Raw genomic sequence first — 27,191 nt, 5'->3', positions numbered from 1 at the left:
GACAGAGCAGGAAGCCAATGACAGCCTCAAAAAAGCATGGGCGGCAGCACGCAGCAACCCACCGCCTCTCAGCTCTACTAACCGATCCCGGTTCGTTGTGGACCAAGGACTTTTATACAAGGAATTTCTTTCTGGTGGACACCAGGAGGGCTGGCATCCTCGAAAATGGTTGCTAGTCCCGACCAAGTACCGGGAAAAGCTCTTAAGCTTAGCCCATGATCACCCTAGTGGCCATTCTGGGGTGAAGCGAAGCAAAGACAGGTTGGGAAGGTCCTTTGACTGGGAGGGGATGGGCAAGGCGGTAGCCACTTACGTCCGGTCTTGTAAGGTATGCCAAACAGTAGGAAAACCCCAAGACCAGGTCAAGGCCCCTCTCCAACCACTTCCCATAATGGAGGTCCCATTTCAGCGAGTAGCTGTGGATATTATGGGTCCTTTCCCAAAGAAGACCCCCAGAGGAAAGCAGTACATACTGACTTTTGTGGACTTTGCTACCAGATGGCCGGAAGCAGTAGCTCTAGGCAACACCAGGGCTACAACTGTGTGCCAGGCCTTAACCGACATTTTTACCAGGGTGGGTTGGCCCTCTGAACTGCTTACAGATTCGGGAGCAAATTTCCTATCAGGGACCATGAAAGACCTGTGGGAAACTCATGGGGTGCATCACTTGGTGGCCACCCCGTACCGTCACCAAACTAATGGCCTAGTGGAAAGGTTTAATGGAACTTTGGGGGCCATGATCCGTAAATTCGTACATGAACATTCCAATAATTGGGATCTAGTGTTACAGCAGTTGCTGTTTGCCTACAGGGCTGTTCCACATCCCAGTTTAGGTTTCTCACCATTCGAGCTGGTGTATGGCCACGAGGTTAAGGGGCCATTACAGCTGGTGAAGCAGCAATGGGAGGGGTTTACGCCTCCTCCAGGAACTAACATTCTGGATTTTGTAAGCAACCTTCAAAACACCCTCCAAGACTCTTGGGCCCTTGCTCGAGAGAACTTAAAGGATGCTCAAGCGGAGCAAAAGGTCTGGTATGATAGACACACCAGAGAGCGTTCCTTCAAGGTTGGAGACCAGGTCATGGTCTTGAAGGCGCAACAGGCCCATAAGATGGGCGTCCTGGGAAGGACCATACGTGGTCCAGGAGCGCCTGGGAGCGGTTAACTACCTCATAGCATTCCCTGATTCCTCTTTAAAGCCTAAAGTGTTTCATGTTAACTCTCTAAAGCCCTTTTATCCCAGAGAATTACAGGTCTGTCAGTTTATAGTCCAGGAAGGAGATGACACCGAGTGGCCTGAAGGTGTCTACTATGAAGGTAAAAGAAATGGTGGTGTGGAAGAGGTGACCCTCTCCACAACCCTGCAATGTCTACAGCGGCAACAGATCAAGGAGCTGTGCACTCACTTCGACACCTTGTTCTCAGCCAACCCAGGACGGACTGAGCAAACCTGCCACTCCATTGACACAGGTAATGCTCACCCGATTAGAACACCACCCTACCGGGTGTCACCTCATGCCAAAGTTGCTATTAAACAGGAGATTGACAACATGTTGGAGATGGGTATCATCCGCCCTTCTACCAGTGCATGGGCATCTCCAGTGGTTCTGGTTCCCAAACCAGATGGAAATATGCTTTTGCGTGGACTACCTTAAGCTAAATGCTGTAACTCGTCCAGACAACTATCAATGCCACGCACTGATGAGCTTTTGGAAAAGTTGGGGCGTGCCCAGTTCATCTCTACCATTGACTTAACCAAGGGGTACTGGCAAGTACCACTAAATAAACCCGCCAGGGAAAAATCTGCCTTCATCACCCATGCAGGGATGTATGAATTTAATGTGCTCCCGTTCAGACTGAAGTCAACATTTAACAGGTGGGGATCAGTCCCTTGAACATCAATGGCCTCCCTCTAGGGTGACCAGACAGCAAGTGTGAAAAATCAGAACGGGGGTGGAGGGTAACAGGCACCTATATAAGATAAAGCCCCAAATATTGGGACTGTCCCTGTAAAATTGAGACATCTGGTCACCCTAGTCCTCTTGACCAACAGAAATTGGTCCAATAAAACACCTACCTTGTCTCTTCAATATTCTGGGACCAACCTGGCTACATGAACACTGTTACCATGAACTCCTAAAATGTGGTGGTGTCGCTGGATCTGCAGCTGTTTCAGAAAAAATCTTCAGCTGAAATTTCACCTAGTTCTAGTGTGAGTGGGTGTCTGTTGAAACAGCAGGAAAATGTCAAAGGCAGGTTTGCTGATCACATTGGAGAGGCTAGATGGGCTGCTTTGACTAGAGTGACTGGAGCGATATCATGGGCAGAGCTGCTGGGAGTCTGGGAAGATAGCCTTTTAAATGTCATCCGTTGGAGGCTCCGTTGTCATACGTCCTCTGTCACAAACAGGGCAGAACAGAGTGTTACGTCTGTTTTTCTGACACCCAGGAATTCTACAAGGGGTGGTTCCAACCAAACCCACTAGATCGGACTCTGAAGCGCAGTTCCTGGGATTCCAGGATGCGCCTGTGTCAGTTTCTGCAGCGAGAGTAAGAACGTGGTGCAATGTCGCAGTGAGCGCTGGGACTGGGACTGGCACCCATCCAGAGATAATGCAGTGCGATTGGTAGTATTTCTGTGGGGGCAGCTGGGAGAGCCAGGACTGGGGGAGAGCACGGAGAGAACGCAGAGGGAAAATCTATAACATTGAATAGTAAATGGTGAACACTCTCTTGGGTTACTCAGAACTGGCAGGTGTAGACCAAAACTCTTCGCTGAGGTGACCTATTTAAATGCTGCACAATGAACCGCTAGCTGTCACTCTGACTCCACAATGAACACAGCTGTGTTGCTGGTCCCCTGTTCATGATTTCCTGTCTCCAATCTACCCCAGCAGAGAAATGTGTCCTGCCTGTGGCCTGAGCCTCCTGCCAGTGAACTCCAAGGCCCTTTGCCACTGGTGTCGGTGGAGCAGGAGATGCTGAGGCCTGACTTTTTTCAGACGTGCTTCTTAGGTTGGTGCCTAAAGATCCAGCTCTGAAGAGCAGCGTCAGACAAGGCCCAGCTTTTAAAATGGGCACATCAGCCTGCACAGCTTGCGCCGCCTTAACCAGACTTTTCCGGATCTCGCCGTTGTCAGTCCTGTGCCTGAGCTGAGAAACCAAACTAACCCCGTGCTCACGGGCTGTACCGTTGAGGTCTGTTGGGTCACGTTCCGTTAGCCACCAGAGCTGCCAGCTGGAGCCCCTAACCCTGCCTGCTGGTGACGTCCTGCTGCTTCTCTGCTGGGCCTGAGAGCTTAAGCAAAACCAGACTTCACGCTAGCGTCGCTCCGCTGACTTCAGCAGAGACACTCCTGCTACAAGGGAGGCGCAGATCAGGCCCTTTGTGTTGCACCAAAGGATTGGTTCATTGCTGCCACTCACTCACATCCCACAGTGGGCACGGATTCCCTGGCGTCGTTTGTCACACGGCGGAAGGCTGTGCTGACTTTCCCACGGCCGCGCTCCCCAGCAGAACCACCTTGGAGATGTAGGCTTGCTCCGTGGGCGGCCCGCCCCACCTGCTGCGTTCTTCTCGGGCCATATTCTGCAAAGAAGAGAGAACCCTGTTCAAAGGCATTGACAGTGCGCTCCAGGGCCCTCGGATGATTAGCTGCGTACATGCTAAAGAGTTAGGCTCAGGCCTCGATTTCCCACTCAGCGTAGCAGGAGGCGTGGCTCCAGTTTAACCCTGATACTCTATGATTCTATCTGCTATTCTATGATGCTGTATGATTTAGTTGGGAATTGGCCCTGCTTTGAGCAGGGGGTTGGACTAGCTGAGCTCCTGAGATCCCTGCCAACCCTGATATTCTATGATCCTCCTGCACCCCTGTTCCAATCATTCAAGCTCAACATGCTTAAAAGAATCCTAATGGGAGTCTAACCCTACGGGTACATGTACAGTACAGGGGGCTGTACCAACATAGCTCTGTCACTGTATTGGCCAGTATGATGCCGTGGTATAGACACAGCCGACACCAACAGAAATGGGGTTTCCTTTAGTGTAGGCCACCACTTCCCCGACAGACAGGCGCTTCAGCGATGGAAGCCTTCTTCTGTCAACACAGCTGCAGCCACCGTGCGGGTTAGGTTGCCATGGCAATGTCACGCAGGAGTGTGGCCAACCACAGGGCAACGTGCTGACCTAGCAGGTGTAGACCAAGTCTCATCCATAGACTCATCAACAGCCTGAGCTGCTGTGGCCACAGTCCCAAGGTCAGGTAGCCTCGTGTAGCAGCACTGTGAACTCCAGAGGCCCGATCCTAAATACTGGTCATAGCGCCCCAACCTGTTTCCCCCCCAATACCTGACCTCCTGAGAGAGCTCTTCCGTCAATACACTGGCTTGGGCTCTTGGAACCGACTTGATACAGGTGGTCCCAAAGCTTCAGCGCTAGGCTCACAAGGGCAGTCGGATGCACAGCCCTGAATCAGTCGGACTTTTCCTTACCAAGAAACCTCACTGGCCCCTATACCTGTGGTTCTCAGGAGTCTCAAAGGCCAGGAGGCTGGCTATGGTGGGAGGCCTGGGGTGGGGGTGGGAACCAGCAGTGGCTGAACTTTCAACCCTAGCAAATAGCTTCTCTTGAAGTCAGTTTCTAGTGCTTGGTGTTATGAAGATGGGCCACATTTTCAAGGCTCTATTCAGTCTCTGGTCTGGCTCAGCTCAGTGCACCAACTGAGTGTGGGGGGGAGGGGTGTGCAAAGAGGTCATTCCTGCAGCTGGGTGTCCTGTCCTGCACTTTAGGAGCGGAGGGTTGCTCAGAGTTCTTGCTGATTGGCTATATAGGGTCTGGGCATTTCGCTACATCACTAAATTAGCACAGAAGTCTTAGCAAACTGTATTTCACCCCTCTATTGTTGGTCAAGATACACTTTGTGCCTGTTATGACCTGCCAAAATCTTAACAACCGGTTCCCTATAAAATGTTCTGATTTATGCGGGGGGACCGGGGGCGGGGCCAGGGCAGGGGGAGACATACCCGTGGGGCCAGGAGCCCCTGCAGGGTCTGGGGCAAGTGCCCCACTCACCCCCGGCAACCCTAGAGCTTGCAGCCCTTCCCCCTTACCTTGCTGGCAGCTCAAAGCAGCAGGATGACTCAGGATCTCAGCTCAGCTGCCCAGCTGCTGGCCATGCTGCAGCTGTGTGTGGGTGTGGGGTTTTGGGGTGGGGCGGGGCGGTAGGGCTGGGAGAGACATCCTCATGGGGCCAGAGGCCTGGGGCAAGTGTCCACTTACCAGCACCACCACACAGCCCTGGAGCTTGCAGCCCCTTACCTTGCCGGCAGCCCAGAGCTCAGCTGAGCTGCCCAGCTACTGGCCGTGCTGCAGCTCTACGGGGTGGGGAAGCAGGGAGGCCCAGGAGACATCCTCGTGGGGCCAGGGGCCCTGCAGGGCCTGGGCCAATGGACCCCCTTGCCCCCTCCCCCCTGGCCAGCCCTGGTGCTGGCGGCTGGACCCCCCCAAACACACCTGGCCAGGCCGCTCAAAGCGGCAGCAGGACAACTCCAGAGCTCAGCTGCCCAGCTGGTGCCGGCGGCTGGCCATGCTGCAGCTGGGGGGAAGCGGGGGAAGGGCCGGGGGAGCCTCAGCCTCCCCAGCTGGGACTCCTGGGAGCAACAGATCTTTGCCCACCCCATGCCCTTTAACAACCAGCTCTCCACGGAGGTCTAATTTTAGCAACCAGTGACCCAGATCCTCAGCTGGTGTAAGGCAACTCAGTTGAAGTCAATACAATGATGCAGATTTATACCAGCTGAGGACACTCAGATGCCCAACTCCCAATGGGGTCTAAACCCATTGGGTCTAAACCCAAATAAATCCATTTTACCCTGGATAAAGCTTATACAAGGTAAACTCATAAATTGTTTGCCCTCTATAACGCTGATAGAGAAATATGCACAGCTGTTTGCCCCTCCCCCTGGTATTAATACATAGTCTGGGTTAATTAATAAGTAAAAAGTGATTTTATTAAATACAGAAAGTAGGATTTAAGTGGTTCCAAGTAGTAACAGACAGAACAAAGTGAATTACCAAGGAAAATAAAATAGAACACGCAAGTCTATGTCTAAGAAACTGAATACAGCTATAACCTCACCAGTTCCAGTAAGCTTCCTTTTACAGACTAGTCTCCTTCTGGTCTGGGTCCAGCAATCACTCACCCCCCCTGTAGTTACTGTCCTTTGTTCCAGTTTCTTTCGGGTATCCTTGGGTTTGGAGAGGCTCTCTCTTTAGCCAGCTGAAGACAAAATGGAGGGGTCTCCCAGGGGTTTAAGTAGACTGTCTCTTGTGGGTGGAGGCCTCCTCCTCTCTCCTATACAAAGTCCAGCTCCAAGATGGAGCTTTGGAGTCACATGGGCAAGTCACATGTCACTGCATGACTCAAGTTTTACAGGCAGCAGCCATGGCTTACCTGCTACCTTGAACATCCTCGTGTAGACTTCTTATGTGGATTGGAGCCTCCCAAGATCCATTGTCTCTTAAGTGCTTCTTGATTGGGCACTTAACTTGCACATTCCTTTCTCAGAAGCTGCTCAAATGCTTTACAGAGGCTACTTAGAAATCAAGCAAGTATACAGCCAATATTGCTAACTTCAAGTACAAAATGCTACATGCATACAAATAGGAGGAGTGTATTGAGTAGATCATATCCTTTAAGTAGTTATATTACATGGCATGTGTAGCATAAATCATATTCCAGTTATATCATGTATACATTCATAAGCACATTCCCATGAAGCCTTATGGGGTTCACCGTCACCCGCAGTTCCCCCTTTAGTTCAGTACCAGTCTATCAGAATCTCATGACAAACCTCGGCAATGTAAAATAAGACTCTAGCTTTCAGGCCATTTTGATTTATCTGCTTTCATCTGCCTCTGTCCCTATATATCTGTACATATGTTAAGTCTTACAATAAAGCCGATTTTGTGTTAGGAGATCCTAGCACCCCATTTTGCGTCTGCATTCCTCCCTCTTGATCTCGGCAGAATTGTTTGCCTCTCCGCTGACTTTCCTCACTTAACCAGGCAGTGCAACTGCATTATATTTGCAAAATACAATTGTTAAAGTACAGGAAATGAAGCTGTGGCGTTGAAACAGAGGATTTGGGGGCAGGGGGGAGAGAAATACATTCATTAACCTGGCATGGATCACAGGCCTGTGTTTTCACACTCACTCAGGAGCTACAGAGGAGACTTATTAAACAATGCCCCATACCATACATGCCCTATTGGCTGCATTTTGTTATCTGGGGCCTGTGCCGTTGTGTTTTAAGCACAGGAGCTACCAGAACATCCGTGGATTAACAAATGGGATTGATGCATAAAAGGAAGTAGGAACAGGAGAAATTCTTTAGAACAACCCTGCCCCCACCCCAACAAAAAAGGTTTGATTTATTGGTGCATTAAGTTCTTTGCTTATTTGAATGGCCACACCTCTGCAAAGACCAAACAAATCACATTCCGATGCTGTGATCTAATTCGGGCTCATGCAGTTTGCAAGCAGGCAGGTTTCATGGTGAATCCCATCAGCTGAGCTGATTAGCTGTTCAAAATGGCAAGCTGTAAAGTTGAAAACCATGAAAGGATTCCTGGATACACAAACCAGAAGGGCTGTGGTCATTTTTCTTTAACGACTGGCTTACAAATTGCAGGACACAACGGCTGATTTATGCAGCTTAACTACAGTTACACAGTAATTTCCATGAGAAACATCCTCGCCTCTCAACGCTGCAGTGCGCTTTCAATTCTGGAACAGGACAAGCGCTTCCATAAAGTAACATTTCCTCGTCAAGGCTCCGTTGGCAGAATATCCCCGCCGCTGTGACTAGTTTAGCAGTATCTGTGTCTATTGCCACTGTAGCCAAGACCTTTAGAATCCAGCTTTTCCAGCTGAGCAAAGCATATCCTGAGGTTTTGCCCTGATTCCGGTCTTCAGTGTAGCTGGTCTAATACAGTCCCGTTGTAGACAAGGTAAATGGTGTGTTGAACTGGTGTAGCTTATCTCTGCATGAAACCAGGCTAAGCTACACTGGTGACAATTAGCAGCATTACCTTGTTTACACTGGGGTTTTGCAATGGGGCCTGGAAACAAGCCAGATCTCTCAGTGTAGAGCAGTAGTTCTTAACCCAGGGCCCAATCAGCACACAGCTGCAGCCCATGTGACATCCTCAGAGCCATTCAGGTAGTATATATGTTGTGTGGATGCGGCCCACATAACACAGAGAGCTGCATGTGCAGCTCACAATGGTAAATACGTTGAAAACCACTGGTGTAGAGGGAGCCATAGAGAGGCTGGTGGGATATAATTGGTTAAATAACCATGTTACAGTATGTTAGGATTGGTTAGTTAAATGTCAGTACAATGACTGGTTAAGGTCTAGCTAAGCAGAACTCAAGTTTTTCTATGTAGTCTGCAGTCAGTCAGGAAGTAAGGGGGGGATGGGAACAGGGACTGGGGGTGGGGTGCGATCATGTTTGGCTACGGGGGCAATGAGAACAGGGAATAGGAACAGGGACACAGGCAAGGCTCTGTGGTGTCAGAGCTGGGAAGGGAGACACTAAGGAAGGAAACTGGAATCATGCTTGCTGGAAGTTGACCCCAATAAACATCAAATTGTTTGCACCTTCAGACTTCGGGTATTGCTGCTCTCTGTTCATGCGAGAAGGACCAGGGAAGTGAGAGGGTGAAGGAATAAGCCCCCTAACATCTCTCAAGGATTAATTCTTGAAAATAAATATCAGTGAACTGCAACGCAATATAAAATCACTGCCACTAACGTGGGTGGGTGATAAAATACTAGCACAGAGGTAATTAATGCTGAGGACAGGGCAGTGACGCAGAGCAATCGGATCCCATGTTAAGCTGGACCCATTCAAAGAAAACAAGTTTGAAAAGAACCAAATGAAAGGTCTTACACCTAGAAGCAAAGCATGCAGGCCACACCTGCAGAATGGGGAAGTGTATCCAGGAAAGCACTAACTGTGAAGAGGATTGAGAGGCCATGCTGGGCAAGCCATTCAACATGAGCAGCCAGTGTGATGCTGTGGTGCCCAGGGCTAACGCCATCATTGGCTGGATGAAAAGAGCAGTGAGGAGCACAGGGAGGTGACGCACCATCGGTAAGACTGATCCTGGAATACTGCATCCAGTTTTGGCGTCCGCCTTTGAAAAAGATTTTGAAATATTGGAGATGGGGCAGCAAAAAGCAATGAAATGTTTTGAGGGCTGGAGAAAAATGCCTGCTAGTGAACTAGTGAAAGAGCTCGGCATGTTTAGATTATCAAAAAGATCAGGAGGTGATGTCATTGAAGTGTTGAAGTGACTTCATGGAGAGAAAATAGCTGATATTAAAGGGCTCATTAATCTAGCAGAGAAAAGCATAACAAGTCCCAGTGGCTGGAAACTCAAAAGAGACCAATTCATATTAGAAATAGGGCACAAATAGTCAACAGTGAGGATGAATCACCAAAGGAATAAACTAGAAAGGGAAGTGGTGGGAATTCCCCATTTCTTGAGGTCTTCTAATGAAGACTAGATGCCTTTCTGGAACGTGTTTAGTCAAAAACTAGCTACTATGCTATACAGAAAGCAAGTGATATGCAGGGTGTCAGATTCCATGGTCTAATTGTCTCTTCTGTCCATAAAGTCTACTAATTTATGAACAACTGAAGCGTAGCATGGGGAAGAGCGTCTTGTGTTCTACTGTATAGTCGGTGTCATCCCCACAATGAAGAGTCATTGAGTGGGGTGATCCAGAGAAGCAACACAAACATCCAATGTGGCTGGACAGGGCAGGACATCAGCACTGCAGGGAGGCGGTGGGTGTGGCAGTGACATCACAAGGGCCTTTGGCAGGACCTCAGCCTATTGGACAAAGGTGGTGGGAGGCGATGATCTCACAGAGAGATCTTGACATCATCCAGGCAGGACAGGGGTGCACGACAGGAGCAACCTTGGAGATCCCTGTGGCTTTGCTTCAGCGCGTCTCCATCTCGAGGTCTCTCCTTGAGTACCGAGATAATTCACTTTACCTCGTGAGCATGAGGACCCTCTTCAGAGTTTTCTCTTCTTCAATTATTGATTTTGCCAGAAAACAGATGTCCCTATATAGAAGGTAAGAGCCTCTGAAAGATTTGGAACCTGTTCAGTCTGATCCATCAGGTGCGGCTGATTTTAGGAAAGGAAAACACTAGATTGTGGGGCAGCATTTTATTTCTGACCTAGGACTTTGTCCCTTAGAATCACTGGGGACATTGGGGTTTCTCCTTTTGTTTTCCCTTTTCCTGTCTCTCCTCCTTTCTCTTCTTCTCTTGCAACTTTGTCATATCCCCCAGCTATCCATTCACCACCAGGACCTGTGTGCCCATGTGGAGTGTCGGGCACGGGTGGGGGGTTGCGCTCAAACTATCCTTGGGAGGCCCTCCCAAAGATGTGGCTGGAATAGTGCTCTAGCGTGACTCCCTCGGTGGTGACCTGCGACAGCTGGTGAGACCTCTCCGCTTTCTGAGTCTCAGAGTCTCAATGCTGATTGGGCCGAGCATGGGGCTATTGTGAGGGAGGAGACTCAGGTCCTTGTTACTCTCTTTTAAGACCAAGGAAATAAGCCAGAACCAAACGTGTTTGTTTGCTCTTGCTGCTTTTCTCCATTCGTTGTCTTTGAGCAATTCATGATTCTCTCTCTAATGGGCTAGTTCTTCTAAACTACTTACTGAATCATTAGCTTTTAATAAAGCCACATGCAAACCCAGCCTGCCAGTAACAGAGGAGTCAGGCAGCACCCTACAGAATGGGGGACAGTCGCTGGAAAGCTGTGACTCTGAAAAGGATTTGGGGGCCATAGTGGATGAGCTGCTCACCATAATCTGTCAATGTGAAACTGTGGTAAAAAAGGTTAAAGCCATTCTTGGCTGGATAGAGTAGTGAGTATGGAAAGGGAAGTGATCCAGCATTGGTGAGCCTGAAACTGGAATGTTGAATCCAGTTCTTGTGTCCACATTTTGAATATTATGTTAAAAAAATTAGAGAGGGTGCAGAAAAGATTCCTAATTGGTGATTATTTCCTGGGCTCTCTCCCTGCCTGTGTGGGGTTGTTGTCTGTTAGTTAGAACAGGAGTCAGGACTGTTGGCTTCTCTTTCTGGCTCTGTCCCGCTTTGCTGTGGGACTCCTTGGGTAGGTCCAAGGGAATAGGGTGGATTCTCTAACTCCTGGCAGCAGTGAGCCTGGGTGAGGAGGGATGCTCAAGCTGTCTGCGAAGGAGAAAGGGATGTTTCAGGTGTTGAGCGTCAAGAATTCTAAACTTTGCTAAAATGGCAAGTGTAGAGAAACAAGAAAGAGTTGGGGCCAAACTTTAACCATTGTCTTCTTTAAAGCCCATTCGGGATGTGAGGCCCAGAGAGCCCAGTCCCACAGATCAATAGGCAGCAATGGAGCCAGGGTGACACTCCTCTCAAAGGCAGGGGAGCGGACACTGGGGCCTGGTTGCGATTGCCAGCTGTGGGAGAGTGTGCAGCAGTGGTTAGGAAGGGGTCCATCCATGGCTCTGACACTCGGTGTGACCCTGAGCCAGTAGCTGAGGCCTGTTGCCATCAGTAGGGTCGGGGTCCCATGGCTACAGGCCATGGGGTTGGGAGGCTGCAGGAAGGTGTGTAAAGTGCTGGCATGTCAGGATCCTGGAGGGAGCTGCTTGTCCAGAGTAACCGATGGTCTTTGGGACTGACCCCATTGCTCTAAAAGGATGAGACTTCCTGGATCTGGCAGCAGCAGCAGGGATGACGAGGGGTAACGTTGAGGGGGAGCAGATTATGCAATGAACTCCTGCCAGTGTGTGTAGCTTGCACTCCCTGCACTCCTATGGGGGGAGAAGGGGCTGCTGTGGTTGGAGCAGGGCTGAGGAGGGACCGAAAAGGCCCAGGAGTGACCCCAGACTCACACCTGCTCCCCGCTCGATTCCAGGATGGCCAGGCTCCTGCGGAGGTTCAGGAGGAAAGCTCTGCAGGTGCCCCCAGAGCCTTCGGGAAGGAGCGGCCATCTTCCCAAGGGGCAGAGCCACCTTTCCATCCCCGCTGGCGGGGAAGCAGCTCCCATCCAGGCCAGAAGGCGGAAGTTCCCAGCCTTCTGGAGAACAAAGCCAGCTCCCGGCGCAGGCGCCGACCTGGGAGAGGCCCCGACCAAGCCCAGGTGGAGCTGGTTCAGGATGAGGATTTGTGGACAGGACCCAGCCCAGGAGGGGCGCCGGGCAGGGAGGCTCTGGGGCCTGTTATGTGGGCAGCAGCGGACGCAGGAGCCCAGCCCTCATTCCCAGCAGGGGGCATCGCCCTGCCCGGGCTCTGAGGAAATTTCAGCCCCCTCAGACCAGGAGGTGGAAGATCCCAGCACCAGCACCATCAGATCAGCATGGGACAGCAGCAGTGCCTGGGGCTCCAGCAGCAGCGAGGCCTCTGGACGCTGCTGCTTTGTTCCAGGTGAGGAGCCAGGCTGGGCTGAGGGAGGGGTGAGGACGGGGATGTGAACACCCTGGGCCCAGACACTCTCCCAGGGATATGGCGGGGGGGGTGTCCCCAGCCCAGGTGTCTGGCCTGAGCCACGTGAACCCCACTGACACCAGCAGCAGTCACACAGCTGCTCCTGCAGCAAGGGGAGCTGGGGTGGGGGCATCAGAGCTGCTGCCACTTTGTCCCTTGATGCTCCGGGGCTGGGAGTCGGCACCTCCGTGGAGTCCTGGACAGTGGAGGGGGCTCTGCTATGGGCTTCTGAAGCTGTTGGGGCTGAAGGCAGCCCTGAGAGGAGGTGTGGGGCCCGATCTGCCCTGGGTGCCTGAGGTGGGAAGGGGTCCTTAATCCTCGCTCCCCACCACACCTGTCCTTCCCAAGGGGCAGCAGACATCCCCTGTTCCCTTCTCTCCCGGGTGCAGGGACCCCCACGAGTCAGCGGCGGAGGAATGGCTGGAGATGACCACAGAGGAAGCTGCTCTCAAGGTCATCGGAGAGCAGCTCAGGGCAGAGACAAGGTACAAATGTTCCCCACCTGGGCTGGAACCAAGATTGTCCTGTCCCTTCCCAGCATCCCCACCCCTGCCGAGGTCTTGTCCTGATGATCCACCACCCCTAATGGGGCCCTTGTACATCCTGATGTGGGACCCCAAGATGGGGTGTTTGTCCCTAACAGCCGAGGTCTCCTCCCCACAGGCACTGTCCCAGTTCCCAGTCCTGCTTGTGTAGGAGTCGTGGGGGATTTGGACACTAGGCGGCTCCCCACAATCCCCCACTGAGGCCTGAGCCCTGGAGCTGGTGTGGGTGGGGAGGAAGGTCCCTAGCTAACAGGTTCTCTCTCGCTATCCCCCACTCCCGGTGGGTACAGGATGAGGGGCAGCAGCTCAGGTTCCTGCGGGCCATCTGCCGCGTGTCTTGCTGCACAGGACAGAGGCAGGACACGCTGGAGCCGCGCTGCTGCAAGGCGGCTGTGGTGGAGAGGATTGTGGTGAGTGAGAATCCGTCATCCGGCAGCTGGAGGGGGGAGAGAGACAGAGACGTGGGATTGGCCGGGGTATGGCCGGGCTAATGGGTGGGGGCTGGGGGGTGTGGGCGGGGGCAGCAGAGGGCAGGGATTGCTGGGGCTGAAGGCGGGGAGAAGAGAAGGGAGAATTGTGAGATTGGGCAGTGGGGGAATTGTGGGGCTGGAGGGCAGCTGTGACTGGGGGACAAGGAATCACATGGTCCCAGCTCGGTCGTGGGGATGGTGCTGAATGGGGGCAGGTTTGACAGGGAGGAGGGAAGAAGGGGATTGGGACTGAGCTGGGCAGGAATCCTGGAAGGGGCCCAGTTTGCTGGGCAGGAAGAAATGGGAGGAGCGGGAGGTAGTGGGGGATCCTGCTGGCCATGTGGGGCACTGGCTGTGTCATCTCCTCACTGGGAGGTGTCAGCAGGGCCCGAATCCCTCATGCTCCTTTGTCTCCTTCGCGTCTCACAGGAGCTCATTGAGGAGCTTCCTAAAGACTCTCCACCCAGCGAGATCCTCGCCAGCTGCCTGGCTGCTGTGGGCAACCTCAGGTACCGAGACAGCCCCCTCCTCTCCACCCCACCTGCCCTCCGCTGGCTCCCCTAACCCCAGTGCTGCTCAGGCCCAAGGCTGGGAGACTGTCCCTCCCACTCCCAGGTCGCTCACCTCCCAGGAGTGGCTCCTCTGGCAGAGCTGGTGGGGCGGGAAGGGTCACTCTCTCCTGGCTGGGCTCTTCTTTTCACCCCACTAACATTGCAGGGGCCTTGGGGAGGGGCTCACTCCCGGGCTCAGATACAGGAGGGGCAGCAGGCTCCAGGGACCAGGCGCTATTCCTGCCCTGCCACTGTCTGTCTGTGACGCCTCGGCCTCGTCATTCCCTAGCTCAGTGCCTCAGTTTCCATTCTCGCCAGCCTGTGCCTGTAGCCCTGTGGTTTCGTGTCCGTGTTGGCGACAGTCCCACCCCCGCACTGCGCAGTCTAATACCAGCTCCTCTCTCTTGCCAGCACCATGAAACCAGCCCTTGAGCCTGAGCTAGAGTCCCGCCTCTTGCGAGCTGCCCTTGGCTCGGTCTTCACCCTGGGCACGGAGACGGGCGCCACCGACATCCAGGTACATCCTCCGCCTCTTCCAGAGTGGTCCTTGTCCGGGCTCCCTTGATTCGCTGGAGCTCCAGATTTAGGGGCGGGGTAGGCAGAGATGGAACAAGCTGTAGGGTTGGATCCTTCCCTCCAGAGGATTACCCCCTTCTTTCTTTCTTTCTTTCTTTCTTTCTTTCTTTCTTTCTTTCTTTCTTTCTTTCTCTCTCTTCCATATGCCGTGTTTTGCCCAGCAGCCCAGCTTCCATCCATAGCAACTTGGCTGTATCCTAGTCTTCTGCCTACAAGGCCGTCTGCAGAGACCTGCTAAGCTCATGGATCAAAGATCCAGGTGTCATCAATCCTTGCTAATTGCCTGCAGTGGGACATGAATGAGCGAGGCCAGGAGATGTGTTTGGGAGTCTCACCAGTGCTTCCCAGAGACCCCTCTTCCCATCCTGTGGCAGGGGTCGGCCCAGTTTCCCTAACTCTGACCCATGCTTTGCAGGCGCTACACAAAGTCATGCCAGAGCTCCTGGATGCTGTGCTGGGGAACCTGCTGGCAGAGTCCCCAGACGCAGGCAGGCTCCACGTCATCTTGGAGGTGAGTCCCATAAGGAGGGGTGGGAACCAATTTTACCTTAACTCTTTGGGGGCTGGTAAGGAGAGACTGGCAGATCCAGTTTCTATTCTGTCCTCCTAGCTGGGTCCCCATTGGGGCGTCCTTGGCTGGGGAGGTCAGTGCAATGCAGTGTCAGGTCCTGCTTTCTTGAGGGACAGAGGAAGGAGCTGGGACGTCAAGCCAGAGCTCTGCCTGCTTCTGTTGAACACTAATCACAGGGCCCCTGGTTGTCTTGGGGAGTGAGAGTCTGAAACCCCCTTCCCCCGCCCCCAACACACACCCCACGAGTTTCCAGAGATGGTTCTCAGAGAAGAGGCACACGCTCCGTCCTAGAGAAACAGGAGGACCCCAGGGAATCATCCCTTCTCTCTGATATGCTCTGTAATTCCTGGTGGTATTGTGCTCTCAGTGACTCCTTACATCCCACCAATGATTTTAGTGGCAGGGAAGGGCGAGATTCAGTCTCCTTTCTGGTGAACTCTTCAGGAATCAGGAGCTCTGGGAGGATGGGACCAATCTAGAGACCCTGACAAGTTGTGACCTGCAGGATACAAGCTGCGTCCTGGGAAAGAATCCTTCTAAAGCTCTGTGATCAATGACTCAGCTATTCTCTCTGTGCATAATGTCTCAGGCCCCTGGGGCTGGGGCGGGGTGGGGCTCATTTGCAAGCACCACCTGCCCATTCATCCTGACCTGCCTCCTTTCCCCACAGCATGTCAACCGCTGGATCGTGTCCAGGGTGCCCCAGGAGAGAGCCAGGGCCATTAAGAGCAGCACAGCCCTGCTGAGATTTGCAGTCACCCTCCCCGAGTTTGACGTCAGTGACCTCTGACCCCAGCTTCCTGACTCCAGGCGCAGGCGGGCTGGCTCCACCGGGCTGTAGGATCTGCTGCTGCAGGGGCTGTGGGTTCGCAGTGTTCCTCTTGGGAGGCAGAGTCAGAGCAGGGAAGGAGATAGGCTTGAATCAAGTTCTTCTTGTCCTGGTCAAGTGTCGTCCCTGGGCCTTGAAGGGGATTGTCATAACTATAAAGGGAACGTCACAGCCCTCCTGTGTACAATACTATCCAATCCCTCCTGGCCAGAGACACCAAAATCCTTTTCCCTGTAAAGGGTGAAGAAGCTCAGGTAACCTGGCTGACACCTGACCCAAAGGACCAATAAGGGGACAGGATACTTTCAAATCTTGGTGGGAGGGGGAGGCTTTTGTTTGTGCACTCTTTGTGTTGGGGTTGTTAGCTCTTGGGACTAAGAGGACCAGCCATCAATCCAGGCTCTCCAAATCTTTCTGAACCAGTCTCTCATATTTCAAACTTGTAAGTACCAGCCAGGCAAGGCGTGTTAGGTTTCTCTTTGTTTTCTCAACTTGTAAATGTTCCTTTTTGCTAAGAGGATTTACCTCTGTTTGCTGCAACTTTGAACCTAAGGCTAGAGGGGGTTCCTCTGGGCTCCTTGAATCTGATGACCCTGTAAAGTTATTTTCCATCCTGATTTTACAGAGATGATTTTTACCTTTCTTTCTTTAAGGAAAAGCCTTCTTTTTAAGAACCTGATTGATTTTTCCTTGTTTTAAGATCCAAGGGTTTGGATCAGTGTTCACCAGGAAATTGGTGGAGGAGTCTCTCAAGGCTACCCAGGGAAGGGTTCTAGTATTTGGGAGGGAGATATTCTAGGGGGGAGGTCGACAGAGTTTCCCAAATAACTCTTAAATGCTTTGGGTGGTGGCAGAAAAACCAGATCTAAGCTGGTAATTAAGCTTAGAGGTTCTCATGCAGGTCCCCACATCTGTACCCTAGAGTTCGGAGTGGGAAGGAACCTTGACAGGGACCATGTTCCAGCCCCTGCTTGGCATCCCAAAGCAGCTCCTGGCTCCCTTGGCAGCAGAGCAAATGAAGGGTCTGTCTCAGGCTCCTCTCCCCAGCATCTCCTGCAGAAGGAGCCTTCTGGCCCAGGGGACAGGGAGCTGACAGGAAAATGCTGATGGAGTCTCCTCTCCTCTCCCTTCCATTAGATCTCAGCAGAGTTCCCTAGGCTGGGTCAGCACGTGGCCCAGCTGGCTCTCTTTGTGAGTTACCCAGACCAGGACATCAGCCGGCAGGCCAGGAGGACTTACCGGCTGTACCAGCTGCTGCTCGAACAGAGGGGTAAGGAACCCACTGGGACACAGAACCCATCAGGGGACTGAAAGGGACCACAGGTGGATAATGGGACCCCAGACAATTTCCCTCAGCCTGACCCCAGCTGGAGAACAAGTCTCTCTCCACCTCTGTTCTTCTCCACTCCACTGGGCAGCCACCAATGGGATTGGAAGGACACAGAAACTGCAACCAGAATGATCAAAGTGTCTCTCTCTCTCTCTCTCTCTTCCAGGGCTGAGCATACACGAGGTGGAGGATCTGTGGTGCCACAACTGGTACCAGGACAGCAGGCTCCTGGGCTATAAAAACACAGCCAGGGTGGGGGAGGTAAGGACACTGTGGCAGGGTCGGACACAGCTCAGGGAGTGGGGCTGGCTGGGGTCCCTGCAGTGGATGCCTCCTGGAGACAGGACAAGAGCCCACTCCTTATTTCCAGCTCAGAGTTCCTCACCCAGCACCCAGTGGGACAGGCTGGTGCTAAAGGTCCCACATTGGAACCTCGCTAGTTGCTGTGATTTGAGTGTCTTCCATGGAGCCGTTGCTCGTGGCATAAAGCGAATCCCGGGTGGGTGAGTTAATAGAGGATTATGGCTCTGGGTGTCTCTCTGCTCCTTGTCCCCTTGGCTGATCCCCAAGTGTCTGAGAGAAGAGCACTGGGTCCGTCAGTCACTAGTGCTTGAGCAGACCCTTGTTTACTTCCCTGCACCCTGTAGAAGCAGAGAAAGGAGGTGGGGTTTGCCCAAGTCCATTGCCAGTCAGGAAGCAGAATGTCCCAAGCCGAGAACTGGGGAGGGGACACAGTGAGCTCCAGAGCCAATAGGCACCACATGCGCCTCCTCATGTCTCCAGTCCCGGCCAGGGAATGGCAGAGTATCTGGCCCTCAGCCACTGTGCCAAAGAAGCACATTGTCACTGACCCAAGTTGTGACTACTTGCTGCACAAGTAGAAAATCAAAGACCTCCCGGCCCCCTGTCTCACACCTGTGCTGAGAACATCCCAACCTTGGAACACACCATAACCCAGTGCCCCCAGATTGGAGTCAAAGGTGAAATGGGTGATTTCCACAACATCACAGAGGAGGCCTTGGAATGGCTCCTGGATCTCCAAGTGCATCTACAGAATGCTGCCCTATAGACGCCACGTGAGAGAGACTCTGTGAGCTTGTCCTGCCTCCCACAAGCTGAATTGCTGCAGCAGAAGAAAAGTTTCCTAGGAGTATCTGTGATGGGGACTGGGACGTGAATCTCCTTATCCTGGTCAGGTTGCAGATGGGATTCCCTTTGGCAGAAACCAAGGAGCTGCCGAGGCCATAGCCAGCTACTAGAAATCCCTACTTGGGGGGCACTAGCCCTTTTGACTGTCAGCTCCAACCCCTGCCCCCCCCCCCCCGCACACTCCTCGCGCCACTGAGGTGCAGGAGATCTCTCGGCTGGAAGCAATACAGGGTCCCCTATCATCTCGGTGCGCTGCACAGCAAGTGGGCCCTGCTCACCACATTAGAGATCTATTTCCAGCCCATCATGGCCCCTGCGATCAATTGCCCTCCAGAAAGAGCCACTGGAGGCTTTGGTCCCTAAGCATCTGCCACCTTTTCATAAAGGGGCTTCCTGAGCCATGGGACCCTGAAAGCCTCCTGGGAATGAGCGGCCTTAGCTACAGCAGCTCTCTTACCCTTCCTTTGGGGCACCGGACCCTGAGGCCATTCTATCTCCAGGGCTTGGAGGCTGGCTCTGGGCAATCTGCTACAGCCTCCTGTCCTGTTGGTTTTAGGTCTTTGGAAAATTCTTCTCTGCGGGGCAGAGGAAATGCTTCCTCAAGACAGCCGTGCCAGCGATCTACAACCCCCTGCTGTGCATTAGCCAGGCTGGGCTTCTCCTCACGTACGCCATCCTGGGGGAAGCCGAGCAACTGCTGGGGTACACGGTAAGCAGCTGCATTCGACTCAGGAGATTGGAGCGGGGCCCAGGCCTCATTCCCATCCTATCACCATTTGCTGGCCTGGGAGCAAGGAGCCTAGTGGGGACTTGTGGACTTCATGGACTTGTGTTCTTAGGATGTGATGCTCTGCTCTCACTCCTGGGAAGGGCAGGAGAGTCCCCTAAGTGCCCTGTGTGAACCTTTCCTGCCCCACAGAGCTGCACCCATTTCCCCATGGCCTAGTGTCCATGTCACCCCAGCCACCACCCAGAGTTGCTCCCATCACTGGCAGCCTGGGAGGCCAAGGACTGATGGGTGATGGCGACCGGCCAGGCAGTTCTGAGGCACATGGGTGTTGGAAGCTTGTCCTGCTGCTGGCAGGGCTGGACCCACTCTCGAGAGAATGGGAGGATTCAGTCAGCAGGGGCTGCTGACCTGCCCCGTTCACCAGGGCTGCCATCCTCTGGCTTCAGCATTTGTCACTGGGGTGACTTGGGGAAAGGTCTCAACCTCCCCGCAGGCCACTTCACTGCTGTCAGAATCCCTCCTGCCCTACCTGGGTGGGGATGGAGGCAGGGGTGGAGAGAGGTTCTACCAACAGCGGTGTCCCCAGGTGGGTTGGAGGTGGAACAGCTCTCAGGGGCACTGAGGGAGGCGGCAGGAGCTAACCCTAAAGGAGGGCTGGCACTGGAGGTCACTAGAGAGGACAAGAAGCCTCCATCCTGAGGATCAGGAGGGTGAATCCACCACTCAGACATGAGCAGCTGCTGGGTGGAAATGGTGCTGGTTCCAGGTGCCCTTAATCCTCCCTGATTCCTGGGCAGTGTCTCAGTCTCTGACATGTTCTCCTTCCCCTGCAGCTGGAGGACACCACCGCCATGGTGATGGGTCAGCTCCACAGCATCCGGCAGCTGCACCAGGTGCCTGAGGTGCTGCAAGGGCTGAGCCTCACCTGATGCCCTTAAAGGTCCCCCCTCAGCAACTCCTGCTCCCTGCTGCAGGTACTGCTCTGTCTCCCTGGAAATGGGGGGCTAGTGGAAGGGGAAATGGAGGCCCCTGTCACTGACAGAAACTCTCTCCCCTCTCTGTGGAGCAGGGTCCTTCCCTCTGACCCCAAACGTCCTTCATCTGGGGCATGAGCTCTTCCCCGCACTCCCTACCCCTCCCCTCTTTCCTTGCTCTCACCCCCTCCCATTCCCCGGGCTCCCAGGCAGAGCTCTCCCTGCCCCAGATGGCGCAGAAGCACCTTTGTGCCAGAGCTACATTTCCTGTCTGCCCAACTGCAGCTCAGGAAGCTCCACATTTGAGGAGGGGAGGATGGGCCAGAGGCTCAGGGCCGGCTTCACCTCTTGGCCTTGATTCTTCCTTTGGCCCTTCTGTGGGCTCTCAGAGGGTGACATGAACAGGAGCCTCCTCCCCACCTGTCTGCTAGGCCCTGGGGTGTGTGACAGCCTCCCAGATGGGCCACCTCAGGGAGCAGTGGGAACAGGTCACCTTGTCCTAGGAAACCAGGCAGTGCTAGTTCTCAGAGAGGCTGAGAGGGAGACCCCGCTCCCTCGTGGAGGGAAGAGCCATTGACTGCTTTGGGCAGATGGCAGTGGTGAGCTGGAGCCGGTTTGCAGGAACCGGTTGTTAAATTTAGAAACCCTTTTAGAACCAGCTGTTCCAGGACAACCGGTTCTGAAAAAGCTTTTCCATTTAACAAAAGCTCCGGCAAGCGTCCCCCCCCGCCCCCGCCCCAGCTCACCTCCCCCTCCTCCCTGAACGCTCCGCCCTCCTTCTCCTCCCCCACCCCTGCTTCCCACGAATCAGATGTTCGCTGGGAGCCTGAAACAAGCAGCAGGCAGGTAGGCTGGGGCTGGGGGTGCAGTACAGCTCAGGGAGGCACAGCGCGGCCCTGTCTGGCTCAGCAGGCGGCTTCCCCTGGCCCTGGCCTGGCGCCGGCCGGCGGCCCAGCCAGTCGGCCAAGCACCCGGCTCTGGCCCCAGTGGCTCCTGCCCGGCTCGGCCCGTGGCGCCAGTGCTGGTCCCGGATGGCGGCTCCTGCCCGGCCCAGCCCAGGAGTGGGCCCGGCGCCGGTCCTGGTCTGACTGACCAGCTCCGGCCTGGCTCGGCCCAGCCTGTGGAGTCGGGCCCCACTGCACCAGTCGGTCCTGGCCAATGGGATGGGTGGTTGGATGGGGCAGGGGTCCTGGGGGCCATCAGGAATGAGAGGAGGGTTGGATGGGATGGCAAGGGGCAGTCAGGGGACAGGGAAGGGGTGGATGGGTCAGGGGTCCTGGGGAAGGCGTCAAAGGAACATGGGGGCTAGATGGGGCATGACCCTGGAGGGCATGGCCCCTTGTGAGTGAGCAGGAGGGACACCCTTTGAGCGGATGGGCTTGGACTTAGTGGGGCCTTTGGAGAAGAGTAGCTCCAGCCATAAGTATATCAGGTTGTGGCTGACTATGCCACCACGGTATCCAGAGGTGGTACCACTATGGTCTGCCACGGCTCCAGTTATCGCCAATGAACTCTTGCAGATCTTCGCGGGTCGGCTTGCTGCAGGAGACACTGGCGGACATCATCATCTACAGTGCCAACTGGAAGGAACAGCTCAGCTGCGGGCGCTGGGCAGAGCAGGACTCACCGCAAACCGAACCAAATGTCACCTGGGCCAGAAAGAACTGATCTACCGGGCTATCACGGTGGGCGAGGAAAATCGGTCTTTGGTATCTGAGCCACAAGCTGTTCTATCTAATAGGGAACCCCTTCTCCTTGGTAACAGACCACACCCCTCAGGTGGATTAACAGCATGAAGGACTCACACACGGATCATGTGGTGGTACATGTCCCTCCAACCCTATTCCTTTCGAGTGTTACACCGGCCGGGAAGGCTCATGTGGATGCAGATTTCTTTTCCCGAGATGGGGGTCGGAGGGTAGGGGAAGGGAGAGGCGACCAAGGGTCAGGCTGCCCAGGGGACTGTCTTAAGGGGAGAGTGTGTGATGGGGCAGGCGGCCCCACTGGCATAGCAGGGGTTAACCCTTCCTCCTGGCAGAGGAAGCCCCGCCCCAGAAGTTCTGCTGGGCATGCTCCAACTGGAGCTCAGATATAAAAGCCTGCACATCAGCTCAGTCTGGGCTGACCGCCAGAGGAAGGACACACGCTGTTAGCTCCTGCAGAGAGGGCTGTGAGCCAGGATCAGGCGTCAGCCCTGTCGAGGCTCCACCAGAGACTCTGACGGAGGACGACCCAGGGGAGGAACAGACCGGAGGACCCCTCGTGGCAGAAGCACTGCCATTCCCAGGGGAAAGTAGCGATAAATGGTGTTAATGCTGTATTACCACTCGGCGTGTTGCAGGCGGATCCCGCTGAGCAAGCGGCAAGTAGGCTTGCTGCTACCAGGGCCCTGGCTTGGGGCTCGGTGGAGAGGGTGGGCCGAGTGCCCCTACCCCCACCCTGAACCGTGAAGGATTATATGGACTCTGGCTGTTAGGCGTGCTACCCCATGTGTACAGGGGATTATGGACTCTGGCCACTAGGCCATGCTCCCCGCCTGCAAGGGGGATTTTATAGACTCTGCTCGCTAGGCAGCACTACCCCACCTGCAAGGAGGATTAAATGGACTTTGGCTGCAGGGGAGAGGGAGGCCAGGGAGAGGAGACCAGGAGGGCTCTGACTACTGGAGGCCCGGATGTGAGTGGCTCAATTGGGCCTGGCTGCCGTTTCAGCTGAGTCACACTCTGCATTGGGTGGGAGCCGCCCAGAGGATTCAGGGTCCCGGGGTCTTTGGCGGCGGGACCCGGAGGCGGAGACCCCCCACGCTGGTGCCACTGAAGAGCCAGAGCAGAAGAAGCTCCGGGGCCTGGGCCCCACGAGTTTTCTGGGGCTCCCGGCGTGAGTGACAGACCCTTCTCCAGAGGCCCCAAAAACAAGGGAGGGCCTGCAGTCCAGGGCCTGGGAGCAAGTGCCCCACTGGCTCCCCCTCTGGGTGGCCGGGCATTGGGAGGAAATCACGGACCTTTAGATTTTTACAAATTCCTCCCCGCGGCTATTTAAAAACCAAAAAGCTGGACATGTCTTGGAAAATCCGGATGCATGGAAACCATATCATAGGGACTCCAGGATCTGAAGCTGCTGCCAGCTATATGGTGAATCCTCCAACAAGGCACCAAACAGCTCTTCCACATGCTGCAAACTGGCCTCACTGGCTGACTATGTAGGAGAACAGAAACCCTTTGTTAGAGAGTCTCTTCAATGCTGCACTCTTTGCATGGCTTTCAGAGGTCACCGTGAAACACGACTACCCTGCCCTAGGAGTCTCTCAAGGAGCTGCCTGCACTCACTTGGCACCCACCAGTAATGGTCTCTGACAGTGGCATTGCAGAGGAGCTTAGCAGACCGTCCCTTCTATGACTTCCTGAATTGCTGCCAGGACTGATTCTAAGAGAAGAGCGGATTTCTCCTCTGCGCTGGGAGATTCTCATAGGAAAAGCAGCTGTGGTGCGGGAGGCAATACAAGCACTACCCTGAGCCTTGAATAGCAGCAACTAGGACTTTGGGAGCCAGAGATTGGTGTGTCTTGCTGGGAGAGCAGAGCTGGAGAGCAGAAAGGGCATTGGATGAATTGTAGAAAAGTCAGTGTCATGGCGGGTCATGAGCAGCCAGACCCTAGTGCTCAGAGGCAGAGTCTACACTCAGAAGACAGGAGTCGAGAGTCAGCTGGGTCAGGATACTGGAAGAGCAGAAGCAAAAGACCAAATTGTGTTCAGACCCTCAAATCCGATGAGCCACAGCGAGTCACATGGTCCAGAAGACAGGGGAGCCCCGGTGAGCAGACAGCTTCTTGTTCCTGCTGTTGGTTTAAGGGGCCGATTAGCTGCTCTGGGACTCTGCCAATAGGCCTCAGGGATGGAGCCTCAAACTGGGTCTGGACTTTGTAAGTCGTAGGTAAGCAGTTTTTAGTAGGCTTCCAGATGGCCTGCTGGAGTGTGGCTGCTCCATGAACCCTGCAGACCAGTGATCTTCTGAGTGATCTCTCCCGCTCAAACCTCCAGCAGGAAACAGTCTCCAGGATCCCAGACACGTCCTCTGAGAATAATAAAACAAAGTCATGATGACAACTAGGCTATGGAACAGGAAGCCCAAAGTGCCCAGAAGAGTGAATGGTTTTTACCTCCACGAGATACCTGGGATCTTCCATCTAAGCCTCAATGGGACCCATGTTGCTTGGTTTGACAGGATGAGATCATGTGTCCCCACTGCTCTCTGAGCTGGGCTGGCTGCAGCATACGTCTGTGGAAGAGGCTGGGCCAGAGACTGGAAGAGATGTTGTAGGGTCCAGGCACCCCAGAAAGAGAACAGAGGTCTGAAACGAAAGGCTAAGCAATCAAATCAGCAGATTCGACAGAGAATTTTGTACCGTACAGGGACATCAAATAAGGTCTGTTAGGAAAGCGGAGATGTTAGTCTGGAAACTGCTAAGGCCACAATTGTGACTCTTATGATTCAGTTTGAGTCACTACAAAGTGTGTTTTGTTTTGTTTGTCTGTTTGAAATTTGTCTCTTTCTCTTGCTTAGTATCACTTAAATCTCTTCTTTGTTACTGTGCTTCCCAAAGCCCCTCAGTGTTGTGTGTGTGAGTGAAGTGTGAGTCTCAGCCTACCTACCAGGCTGAGCTGTGCCCTGTTTCTTTCAAGGTGGCGAATAATTTCGGATGGTGCGGGGCACAGAGTCCACAGGCCGTTCACCAGACATCTCCTGTGAAGCCCAAAGAGAACAAAGGAGCAGGAGAGATTCAGGCCACACTGACCCATGGGAACTTCCCACAGAAGAGGCTGCACAGTGCTCCAGACACAGCCAGCAGGATCGTTCCCACAAGCTGGGCCATGTCCTTCCCCTCCCAGCCCCACAGCTTCTTCCCCACCCCAGCCTCAGTAACCCCTCCCATCTCCCTGGTCTCCCCACCCACTCGCCAGTACCAGGCTGTTTCCCTAATAGAAGCAGCTTTGTACCAAGTTCACTAGCCACTAGATCCGAGGCTGCTCTGTTTGTCCATGGGCGTAGCAGGTTCATTTCCCTTTGCAGGATCTCTGACAGGTCTTGCTGCTGCTCCTTCAAGATTACCAGCTGCATCTGCAGCTCTGCCTGCACTTCCTTCTGCTTCTGGGAGTTTCTAGGAGCTGCTGGAGAAACCAGGCCCTGCTTTGCCTGCTTAACCAGTCCGTGGAACTCAAATGGGATTCCCACTTGTGGGGACGGACCTTCCTTCAGTATCCAAGACTTCCATGAGCCATCGCAGATGACGGGAGGAATTCATTTCTGCTGACGATGCCAATAATCGCTTCTGGGGCTCAGTTTGTCACACAGTAAAAGTCCAAAAAGGTCTTCCCAGAGAAAAAAGTTCTTCTCCTCTCACTGGCGCTCTGGCTCAGCCTGCAGCCCCCTTGCTGGGCTTGGTAACCTCTCTGGGTGCATTTATGCCCCCTTCTTTGGGGTCAGTAGAGGAACCCGGTCCCATCCTGAACCTGGTAGCAGCCCAGGGCTCTGTGCTCAACAGCTAGGTCTGCTCTTTTCTCTTTGCTGCAGGTTTCCCTGGGCACATCCTACCTCTCTTCTCAAGTTCCCTTCTAGGCTTTCCTTGCTGCTTTCAACTTCCTACCTAGTTCTCATTCCAGTGCATAGCCCAGCTAGGCTTTATCGCCGCTGCAGTCTGGTTCTTTCGGGGCCAATACATGGTCCCTCGGAGGTAGGACTCATTCTGTAATCAATTTGGCTAAGCCCCAGGCTGTGCCGCCCAGAGAAAGCACTCTCCTTTCCCTGGTACAGACCTGCTCTGCCCAGGCCTGCTCTTCTTGGGTCGAGGTGAGTCTTGCCCACATGCTCAGGGTTTAGCTGATCGCCATAGCTGGGCTTTTCACCTTCCTCTGCAGTACAGGGCCTGGTTCACTTGCTGGAGGAGTCTCTGCACCTTAAAGTCTTGAAACCATTATTTGAGGACTTGAGTAGTTCAGCCATAGGTCAGGGTTTATTACAAGAGTGGGTGGGTGAGTTTCTGTGGCCTGTATTGTGCAGGAGGTCAGACTAGATGATCATAAATGGTCCCCTCTGACCTTAAAGTCTAGGAGTCTGTAGTGGACCTGGCACATGGCGCCCCTTTGTGGCAGGTGCCGGAGCAGTGCTGGGGCCTCGCGTCTCTCTAGTCTCGGTGTTTGCCTCTCTGGGCCGTCTGTTACTGTCACTCGGTCTTACGCTCTTCCCTCCCCAGTATTTGCAGTAGCGCGACCTGCGTGGCGGCATCTATATAACCCCTCTTAAGGGTGGGGTAGCACAGCCTAGCGGACAAAGTCCATATAATCCCTCTTTGCAGCAGGGTAGAACAGCCTGGCGGCCAGCGTTCATATAATCCAGGCCTGCACAACATACGGCCCGCGGGCCTCACTGTGCAGCCCACGAGATTCTAAATCCCCGCTGCAGAGCTCTGCGGGCAGCCCAGAGCCCTTTGAATCCCGGCTGCGGCCAGGAAGCAGAGAGCTCTGGGCTGCCGGCAGCTGTGAGAGCCCTTTGAATCTCAGCGCGGCTGGGAGTCAGAGGGCTCTGGGCTGCCAGAGCCCTTTAAATCCCAGCCGTGGCCGTGAATCAAAGACTCTGGGCTGCTGGCAGTGGCGGGAGCCCAGAGACCTTTAAATCCCAGCCGCGGCCGGAGTCAGGGCTCTGGGCTGCTGGCAGCGAGGAGGCCAGAGCCCTTTAAATCCCAGCCACGGCCGGGAGTCAGAGGGCTCTGGGCTGCCACACGGCGTCGTGAGCCCAGAGCCCTTTAAATCCCAGCCGCGGCTGGGAGTCAGAGGGCTCTGGGCTGCCCACAGCATGGGGAGGCCAGAGCCCTTTAAATCCAGCGGCAGCGGGAGGCCAGAGCGCTAA

General features: G+C 54.1%; 2 protein-coding genes and 1 long non-coding RNA gene across 3 annotated transcripts; 2 read left to right on the top strand and 1 right to left on the bottom strand.

Annotated features, from left to right (window-relative positions):
• The first annotated feature begins 10,084 nt into the window (after positions 1 to 10,084).
• Positions 10,085 to 13,602, top strand: LOC120374485. Its single transcript, XM_039494232.1, has 3 exons — positions 10,085 to 10,158; positions 11,998 to 12,452; positions 13,460 to 13,602. Exons 1-3 carry the CDS (start codon positions 10,085 to 10,087, stop codon positions 13,600 to 13,602), a joined length of 672 nt encoding a protein of 223 aa, XP_039350166.1.
• A 252-nt stretch (positions 13,603 to 13,854) lies between these two features.
• LOC120374484 (maestro heat-like repeat-containing protein family member 7) lies at positions 13,855 to 20,246 on the top strand. The gene is made up of 7 exons (XM_039494231.1): positions 13,855 to 14,090; positions 14,544 to 14,649; positions 15,124 to 15,219; positions 15,950 to 16,054; positions 17,246 to 17,332; positions 19,144 to 19,296; positions 20,151 to 20,246. Exons 1-7 carry the CDS (start codon positions 13,882 to 13,884, stop codon positions 20,244 to 20,246), a joined length of 852 nt encoding a protein of 283 aa, XP_039350165.1. The 5' UTR covers positions 13,855 to 13,881.
• Positions 20,247 to 24,312: 4,066 nt separating this feature from the next.
• Positions 24,313 to 24,967, bottom strand: LOC120374341. Its single transcript, XR_005586018.1, has 3 exons — positions 24,941 to 24,967; positions 24,448 to 24,590; positions 24,313 to 24,362 (listed from the first exon to the last, which is right to left on the bottom strand). It is a non-coding gene; the product is annotated as an uncharacterized LOC120374341 (long non-coding RNA).
• Positions 24,968 to 27,191: the final 2,224 nt, after the last annotated feature.

The sequence above is a fragment of the Mauremys reevesii genome, linkage group 11 (genome assembly GCF_016161935.1).
Source record: "Mauremys reevesii isolate NIE-2019 linkage group 11, ASM1616193v1, whole genome shotgun sequence".
Lineage (NCBI taxonomy): Eukaryota > Metazoa > Chordata > Testudines > Geoemydidae > Mauremys > Mauremys reevesii.
Note: the sequence above shows the minus strand (reverse complement) of the source record. Positions and strands in the feature narration are given on the sequence as shown.